General features: G+C 41.2%; 1 protein-coding gene across 1 annotated transcript; it reads right to left on the reverse strand.

Annotated features, from left to right (window-relative positions):
* Nucleotides 1-6,368: 6,368 nt before the first annotated feature.
* Nucleotides 6,369-9,776, reverse strand: LOC110498969 (GPI ethanolamine phosphate transferase, stabilizing subunit). Its single transcript, XM_021575711.3, has 6 exons — nt 9,499-9,776; nt 8,781-9,043; nt 8,545-8,636; nt 8,300-8,416; nt 7,899-8,007; nt 6,369-7,772 (listed from the first exon to the last, which is right to left on the reverse strand). Exons 2-6 carry the CDS (start codon nt 9,006-9,008, stop codon nt 7,659-7,661), a joined length of 660 nt encoding a protein of 219 aa, XP_021431386.3. The 5' UTR covers nt 9,009-9,043; nt 9,499-9,776; the 3' UTR covers nt 6,369-7,658.
* Nucleotides 9,777-9,787: the final 11 nt, after the last annotated feature.

Here is a 9,787-nt window from a genome sequence, read left to right on the forward strand (position 1 = left end):
AGTGGAGGAATTGTGAGGTGTCTGTTTCTCAAACTATACACTCCAATGTACTTTTCCTCTTGCTCAGTTGTGCACCGGGGCCCCCCACTCCTCTTTATTCTGGTTATAGCCAGTTTGCTCTGTTTTGTGAAGGGAGTAGTACACAGTGTTGTACAAGATCTTCAGTTTCTTGGCAATTTCCCACATGGAATAGCCTTCATTTTTCAGAACAAGAATAGACTGATGAGTTTCAGAAGAAATGTCTTTGTTTCTAGCCATTTTGAGCCTGTAATCGAATCCATAAATGCTGATGCTTCAGATCCTCAACTAGTCTAAAGAAGGCCAGTTTTATTGCTTCTTTAACCAGAACAACAGTTTTCAGCTGTGCTAACATAATTGCAAAAGGGTTTTCTAATGATCAATTAGCCTTTTAAAATGATAAACTTGGATTAGCTAACACAACGTGCTTCAGTGTTGTGATGCAAAAATCCTAGCAAAATGCTTGACGCATAGAATTAAAAAAGTATTGTCAGATATTATTCATCCTAATCAGACTAATCAGTTTTTTACATTGGAGATAATATAAGACAAGTACTGGAAACAATAGAATACCATGAAATATTGGGGACACCAGGCCTGGTTTTCATAGCTGATTTTGAAAAGGCTTTTGATAAAGTATGACTGGAGTTTATATATAAATGCCTAGAATATTTACATTTTGGGGAATCTCTTATAAAATGGGTTAAAGTTGTGCATAGTAACCCTAGGTGTAAAATAGTAAATAATGGCTACATCTCAGAAAGTTTTAAACTGTCAAGAGGAGTAAAACAAGGTTGTCCACTATCGGCATATCTATTTATTATTGCCATGGAAATGTTAGCTGGTAAGATCAGATCAAACAGTAATATTAAGGGATTAGAAATCCGTGTCTTAAAAACTAAGGTACCATTGTACGCTAATGATTCATGCTTTCTTTAAAAAACACAGAATCTCTCCACGGCCTCAGAGGAACTAAATACTTTTGCTATCCTCTCTGGATTAAAACCAAATTATGATAAGTGATACTACGTATTGGATCACAAAAAAAATGCTAATTTTACATTACCATGTAGTTTACCAATTAAATGGTATGACGGAGATGTGGACATAATCGGTATACAAATCCCAAAAGAAAGAAATGATCTCACTCCAATAATTTTTATAGAAAGTTAGCAAAAATAGATAAGATCTTGCTACCATAGAAAGGAAAATACCGGTCTATTTGTGGAAAAATAACCCTGATTAACGCTTTAGTCATATCACAGTTTATCTATTTGCTCAATGTTTTGTCTACATCGAGTGACCTGCTTTTTAAATTATATGAACCAAAAATATTCAATTTTATTTGGAATGGCAAGCCAGACAAAATTAAAAGGGCCTATTTACATAACGAATATGAATTCGGAGGGCAGAAATTATTAAATATTAAAGCATTAGACCTCTCACTAAAGGCATCAGTCATACAAAAGTTATACTTAAATCCAAACTGGTTCTCTAGTAAATTGGTAAGAATGTCTCATCCTATGTTCAAGAAGGGCCTTTTTCCCTTTATTCAGATTCCACCTGCTCACTTTCTCCAAAATATCATTATTTTTTACCAGCCTTAGAAAGTTGGTTGCACTTTCAGTTTAATCCACCTGAAAAGACAGAACAAATAATACAACAAATACTGTGGTTAAACTCAAATATACTACTAATTGATTTAAAAAAACATTTTTCGAATAATAAAAAAAATATATATAATTTTAGTGAATGATATCATAAATAGGACTGGTGGAGTTGTCACACATACAGCTAACACAGACATATGGACATGTCTGCTCTTCCCAAAATTACAACAAATTAATTGCAGCATTACCACATAAATGGAAGAGGCAAGTAGAAGGGGAGAAAAGTAAGGAAGTTGTATGTCGGCCCTGTATTAAAGAACATAAATGGTTAAAGAAAAGTGTGATAAATAAAAACATATACCAATTTCATTTAAGGACCAGAAAACAGACAGCTGTGCCATATACAGTGCCTTGCGAAAGTATTCGGCCCCCTTGAACTTTGCGACCTTTTGCCACATTTCAGGCTTCAAACATAAAGATATAAAACTTTATTTTTTTGTGAAGAATCAACAACAAGTGGGACACAATCATGAAGTGGAATGGCATTTATTGGATATTTAAAACTATTTTAACAAATCAAAAACTGAAAAATTGGGCGTGCAAAATTATTCAGCCCCCTTAAGTTAATACTTTGTAGCGCCACCTTTTGCTGCGATTACAGCTGTAAGTCGCTTGGGGTATGTCTCTATCAGTTTTGCACATCGAGAGACTGACATTTTTTCCCATTCCTCCTTGCAAAACAGCTCGAGCTCAGTGAGGTTGGATGGAGAGCATTTGTGAACAGCAGTTTTCAGTTCTTTCCACAGATTCTCGATTGGATTCAGGTCTGGACTTTGACTTGGCCATTCTAACACCTGGATATGTTTATTTTTGAACCATTCCATTGTAGATTTTGCTTTATGTTTTGGATCATTGTCTTGTTGGAAGACAAATCTCCGTCCCAGTCTCAGGTCTTTTGCAGACTCCATCAGGTTTTCTTCCAGAATGGTCCTGTATTTTGCTCCATCCATCTTCCCATCAATTTTAACCATCTTCCCTGTCCCTGCTGAAGAAAAGCAGGCCCAAACCATGATGCTGCCACCACCATGTTTGACAGTGGGGATGGTGTGTTCAGGGTGATGAGCTGTGTTGCTTTTACGCCAAACATTACATTTTGCATTGTTGCCAAAAAGTTCAATTTTGGTTTCATCTGACCAGAGCACCTTCTTCCACATGTTTGGTGTGTCTCCCAGGTGGCTTGTGGCAAACTTTAAACAACACTTTTTATGGATATCTTTAAGAAATGGCTTTCTTCTTGCCACTCTTCCATAAAGGCCAGATTTGTGCAATATACGACTGATTGTTGTCCTATGGCCAGAGTCTCCCACCTCAGCTGTAGATCTCTGCAGTTCATCCAGAGTGATCATGGGCCTCTTGGCTGCATCTCTGATCAGTCTTCTCCTTGTATGAGCTGAAAGTTTAGAGGGACGGCCAGGTCTTGGTAGATTTGCAGTGGTCTGATACTCCTTCCATTTCAATATTATCGCTTGCACAGTGCTCCTTGGGATGTTTAAAGCTTGGGAAATCTTTTTGTATCCAAATCCGGCTTTAAACTTCTTCACAACAGTATCTCGGACCTGCCTGGTGTGTTCCTTGTTCTTCATGATGCTCTCTGCGCTTTTAACGGACCTCTGAGACTATCACAGTGCAGGTGCATTTATACGGAGACTTGATTACACACAGGTGGATTGTATTTATCATCATTAGTCATTTAGGTCAACATTGGATCATTCAGAGATCCTCACTGAACTTCTGGAGAGAGTTTGCTGCACTGAAAGTAAAGGGGCTGAATAATTTTGCACGCCCAATTTTTCCGTTTTTGATTTGTTAAAAAAGTTTGAAATATCCAATAAATGTCGTTCCACTTCATGATTGTGTCCCACTTGTTGTTGATTCTTCACAAAAAAATACAGTTTTATATCTTTATGTTTGAAGCCTTAAATGTGGCAAAAGGTCGCAAAGTTCAAGGGGGCCGAATACTTTCGCAAGGCACTGTAAATTGCAAAATAGTTGGGAAGAGATTTTCGATGTACCCATTCCATGGCACATGGTTTATGAATTGATACGCAAAACAACGCCGGATTCAAAACTTCGAAATTTCCAATTTAAGTTACTATACAAAATTCTTGCAACCAATAGAATGTTATATACTGCTCAAAAAAATAAAGGGAACACTTAAACAACACAATGTAACTCCAAGTCAATCACACTTCTGTGAAATCAAACTGTCCACTTAGGAAGTAACACTGATTGACAATAAATTTCACATGCTGTTGTGCAAATGGAATAGACAACAGGTGGAAATTATAGGCAATTAGCAAGACACCCCCAATAAAGGAGTGGTTCTGCAGGTGGTGACCACAGACCACTTCTCAGTTCCTATGCTTCCTGGCTGATGTTTTGGTCACTTTTGAATGCTGGCGGTGCTTTTGTTGACTTCTGTAACCGTAAAAGCCTTGGTTTCATGCATGTTAACATCAGAAGCCTCCTCCCTAAGTTTGTTTTATTCACTGCTTTAGCACACGCCGCCAACCCTGATATCCTAGCCATGTCTGAATCCTGGCTTAGGACCACCAAAAATTCTGAAATTTCCATCCCCAACTACAACATTTTCCATCAAGATAGAACTGCCAGAGGGGGCGGAGTTGCAATCTACTGCAGAGATAGGCTGCAGAGTTCTGTCATACTATCCAGGTCTGTGCCCAAACAATTCGAGCTTCTACTTTTATAAATCCACCTTTCCATAAATAAGTCTCTCACTGTTGCTGCTTGTTATAGACCCCCCTCAGCCCACAGCTATGCCCTGGACATACACTTATTTTCCACCATAATTTGCAAATAAATTCATTAAAAATCCTACAATGTGATTTTCTGGATTTTGTTTCTCATTTTGTCTGCCATAGTTGAAGTGTACCTATGATGAAAATTACAGGCCTCTCTCATCTTTTTAAGTGGGAGAACTTGCACAATTGGTGGCTGACTAAATACTTTTTTGCCCCACTGTATATCCATCCTGCCCTGCCTCTCTAAAGTCTTCGAAAGCCAAGTTAACAAACAGATCACCGACCATTCCGAATCCCACCGTACCTTCTCCGCTATGCAATCTGGTTTCCGAGCTGGTCATGGGTGCACCTCAGCCACGCTCAAGGTCCTAAACAATATCATAACCGCCATCGATAAAAGACAGTACTGTGCAGCCGTCTTCATCGACCTGGCCAAGGCTTTCGCCTCTGTCAATCACCACATTCTTATCTGCAGACTCAATCAGTGTTGCCAACTTAGTGACTTTGTTGCTATATTTAGCGAGTATAGACCCCTCTAGCAACACATTTTCAAAAAAGCAACTAGCAACAAATCTAGCAACTTTTTCTGGTGTTATTGGAGACTCTGACATGAAAGCATGTATCGTTCTTACTCTTCTCAACGAGCAGCGAGTGCTGCCGTGGGCCCCACCCTGTCCCAAAGCACTCACAGGCGGCCCAGTCCTCGTGCAGAAATCCCTCCCAGCTGCAGTCAGAGCAGATGTTCACCCCTCCGCGTCCAGACTGCAAATGAATCGCGCATGCGGGAAGCCACCGCTGGCTGATCCCGCCCTGGCTTACATTAAAAAAACAATTAACCCGAACTAGGGCCAGACTAGTTACCATAATTTTCTCACATTGCCAATGACAGTTTTTTCTATTGTCTCTTTTTGGTCCATTTAGATTGTTCATGTAGATTGTATACAAAAAAAAAATATGGTTAAAAATGTTCATGTTTTACTGTGACTTGTTGTAGGCTCCTAAGTGGACCATAAGGTTAAAAACCAAACCAAATTAATAAAACTAAACTTTTGCCATCCCAAGCCCGGATAAAAGAGGGTTGGAATTGTGCCATAAAAAAAATTGTCAGAAGAAAGTTAATTTGTAGTTCTAAACATATTTAGGGTGTTTTTTACTCACGTTTTGTCTCTCCCACAACATTGTTTCTCTCTCCTACAGCATCCATCACAATTACATGCACATGGCCAATTATGCGATGACGTCATTTAGCGACTTCTAGGACAGCCAATAGCTACTTTCATTACTGAGGAGTTGGCAACACTGGACTCAATAGCATTGGTTTTTTAAATGACTACCTCGCCTGGTTCACCAACTACTTCTCAGATAGAGTTCAGTGTGTCAAATCGGAGGTCCTGTTTTCCGAACATTTTAAATTAGTAAATTGATTTTTTGCGTTCTTAAGTTGCTACCCAAGCGGGCTGGTCGTTAAGTTAATTTCTCATGTTTTGACCAAGTCGTTAATTGTAATAATTACATTCATTCGACGTTGCTGTGCTAAACAAATCATAGAAGCACCTTTGACAGCAATCTGTATCGGCAGATTTTATCAACCTCTTAAATTAGCTGGGGAGTGGTGGTGAACAGCAATCTTTCCACAGATTTTCAATGCGATTCAAGTCTGAGCTTTGGCTGGGCCATTCCATTTCCCAATGATGGAGAACACTGTGCTCTTTGAAAATTGTGATGAGGCATATATCTGGGGATGGTTATAAAACAATTTCTATCTCAGAGATCTACAGCCAGTTCCTTGGAATTCAAGGTATAGTGTCAGTGTGTGTGTGTGTGTGTGTGTGAAATGCACAGCTGTGGCGGTACAGCTCTGTGGTTTCTGTCTGTAAAAACCCTATTAGAAGCCTATAGGGAAAAACAATCAAAGGAATAAAAAGAAACTAAGACTTTATTTGTCAAAAAAAGAGGAAATCTGGAATATTTTTACATGGCAACATCATATTTTACAGGAGAGGGCCTGTCCACCAACAGCCCAATACATATTCAGATACCAAAGGAATACAGCAGGATTACTACTTGGATAATTTAACAGCAGCCTGGAGGAGTGACATAACAAGCATGCACATATATACAATACACTTCCATACACAATACACACACACACACATCACTCCTCTTTCACCCCAATATGCAATGCACATACATTCAATACACATACATACAATACACATACGTATGTCTGTATGGACAGACAGTGCACTGTCCATCTCTCAGTACATATCAAAGCTGCAGGCTAAAGTTAAATATAGACTTGGTTTCCTCTATCGTAATCGCTCCTCTTTCACCCCAGCTGCCAAACTAACCCTGATTCAGATGACCATCCTACCCATGCTAGATTACGGAGACATAATTTATAGATCAACAGGTAAGGGTGCTCTCGAGCGGCTAGACGTTCTTTATCATTCGGCCATCAGATTTGCCACCAATGCTCCTTATAGGACACATCACTGCACTCGATACTCCTCTGTAAACTGGTCATCTCTGTATACCCGTCGCAAGACCCACTGGTTGATGCTAATTTATAAAACCCTCTTAGGCCTCACTCCCCCCTATCTGAGATAACTGCTGCAGCCCTCATCATCCACATACAATACCCGTTCTGCCAGTCACATTCTATTAGAAGTCCCCAAAGCACACACATCCCTGGGTCGCTCCTCTTTTCAGTTCGCTGCAGCGAGCGACTGGAACGAGCTGCAACAAACACTCAAACTGGACAGTTATCTCAATCTCTTCATTCAAAGACTCAGTCATGGACACTCTTACTGACAGTTGTGGCTGCTTTGTGTGATGTATTGTTGTCTCTACCTTCTCTACCTTCTTGTGCTGTTGACTGTGCCCAATAATGTTTGTACCATGTTTTGTGCTGCTACCATGTTGTGTTGCTACCATGTTGTGTTGCTGCCTTGCTATGTTGTTGTCTTAGGTCTCTCTTTATGTAGTGTTGTATTTATATTTATTTTTAAACATTTTTTTTTTTAAATGTATCCCGGGTCCCCGTCCCTGCAGGAGGCTTTTTGCCTTTTGGTAGGCCGTCTTTGTAAATAAGAATGTATTCTTAACTGACTTGCCTAGTTAAAATAAATAAAAAATACAATATACATACATACATACATACAACATACTCTCTCACAGCCACCCACACTCCCTCCCTCCCTGCCCATCACTTGCTCTTGTAGGTGAGGTGTTTCCGGTGCCAGTGTATCCAGGCGGGGGCGACGACTAGCCCAGTCAGGTAACCAATCACTCCACCCAGACTGCAGGACACAGGCCACACCTACAGGAAACAACGTTGTGATATAAATATATTGTGTAGAACAAACACGGCTTACTGATATACAAAGTAAGGAGTCGTGTCAGCTCTACTCATTGCCTTTCTGTGTGTGTGTGTGTGTGATCTGACCTGCCAGGGTCGGTCCCAGTCCAAAGGGATAGGGAAGGCTCCCAGCCAGGCTCCCACAACACTGCAGCCGACCACCATCTGTAGAGAAGTGTCCCACACCGACATGGCCCTAAAACAAATCACACAAGTATACATATACACATTTTACACACACACATAGCATCGACATTGTGAAGCTTGTGACATAGTGGTAGAGACTGTCTCCCAGTGGACATACAGTACAGACATACTGTCTCTGTCAGAGAGAGAGAGTGAGCGCGAGAGTGAGAGAGAGAGAGAAGATAAAGAAGTAGTTGGAGAGAGAGTTTGACTAGAATGTGAGAGAGAATAAGAGAATACAGAAATGCGAGACTTAAAGAGAGACCAAGAGAGACAGAGGTAGACGTAGATAGAGGTAGTACCCATGTCGACTTAAGACTCTTATCCAGGCTTGGACGTTGGGCCCGAGGACACACACACACCTCAGAGTGGTTAGACTGGTCAACAACACCGCCAGAGAGAACGTCTCCAACGCAGACCTAACACACAAACACAGTGAAAGATTCAAAAACAAAGACTTCCAAAGACTTTCAACACAACGACTTACAACACAATCTGACACACTCAATATTGGCAGGTGGAAACACACTGTCTTGGCAGAACTCACTCCAGTAACGGTGCTCCATACAGGACCACTACAGTGTGGAAGAACAGACAGGAGAGGAGCAAGTAGAGACAGGAACGCACCAACCTAGACACCTGGTTGGGGGGGGGGGGGGGGAAGAGAGAGATGATCACCTCATACCATTCAGTTCTCGTATAAAACTGATAATATCTTCATAGTGAGTATGCCTTGTAGGTGAGTGTGTGTGTTTCTGTTTCTTTAGGTGACTGTGTGTATACCTTGTAGGTGATAGTGTGTTTCTTGGTAGGGGGGCTGACCCCCAGCAGCCAGAACAGGGAGATGTTGACCACAGCGACAACCCCGGCAACAGAGTACTGCCACAGCAGGTGTGTCCCATACACAGAGAAACCCGGCACTAGCACCGCCGGCACCACTGTCGCCATAAATACCCCCGATGCCATGATGGCGTGGCTGGACGCCATATGTCTGATCTCCTCGTCCCACATGGTGCTGGAGAGAGGTCTGGTCAGGACTACTTGTACTGAAATTGGAAATATAGTATCCTGTTGCAGTATTTGAGAGGAAAAGCCGTAGCAGGGTTTGAACCAGCAACCCCAGTTACAGGGCGAGTGCACTACCACCTGACTGTGCTATAAAGGCATGGTTAGCAGATACAGACACTCAGGTAGTCTAGTGCTTAAGCACTTTGGCCAGTAACCGAAAGGTTGCTAGCTTAAATCACCGAGCCAACTAGGTGAAAAATATGTTAATGTGCCCTTGAGCAAGGCACTTTATGCTTCTGTAAATCGCTCTGGGTAAGAGCGTCTGCTAAATTACTCAAATATACAAATATGCCAGACCAGGCTGAATGCATTGTTAATCATCATCATAATAGTCTGAACCACTAAAACCCCTAGCAATAACCCATCAGCTATTTTTTTTAGCACAAAACCAACTACTGCAGCTCCAGTCGGGTGGATAGTCTGAATAGCCTACCTTGAGAACCCCTTCCTCGTACTGAGATATGACGTTGAGTCAAATTGACGTTTTTTGCTGTCTAGCTAGCTACGGCCTTTGTAGCCTAGCTAGCTGTATCCTTCGAAATAATACAGGAGTTTACTATTCTAAATGAGACAAGTCAACTATAGGCCTGCGTAGCTGTTTTTCAAGATTTCACACCGATATTGTGGTGGTCATTCATCAGACTCCCTTCCGTAAACATTCAGCCGCGCAAGGTCAGACGCTTACATTGACTGACATATTTGTCAACCAATAACGGTTTACC

Source organism: Oncorhynchus mykiss, chromosome 20 (assembly GCF_057628025.1).
Source record: "Oncorhynchus mykiss isolate SJ-2025 chromosome 20, ASM5762802v1, whole genome shotgun sequence".
Lineage (NCBI taxonomy): Eukaryota > Metazoa > Chordata > Actinopteri > Salmoniformes > Salmonidae > Oncorhynchus > Oncorhynchus mykiss.

Bases quoted from the DNA above. Each gene is read 5' to 3' on its own strand.
- LOC110498969 (XM_021575711.3), bottom strand. From the start codon at position 9,008: ATGTGGGACGAGGAGATCAGACATATGGCGTCCAGCCACGCCATCATG. The intron at 8,008-8,299 runs GTACTACCTCTA...GATTTGTTTTAG, and splicing joins AGAGTCTTAAGTCGACATGG to GGCCATGTCGGTGTGGGACA. The intron at 7,773-7,898 runs GTCAGATCACAC...TGTTTCCTGTAG, and splicing joins ACTGGGACCGACCCTGGCAG to GTGTGGCCTGTGTCCTGCAG.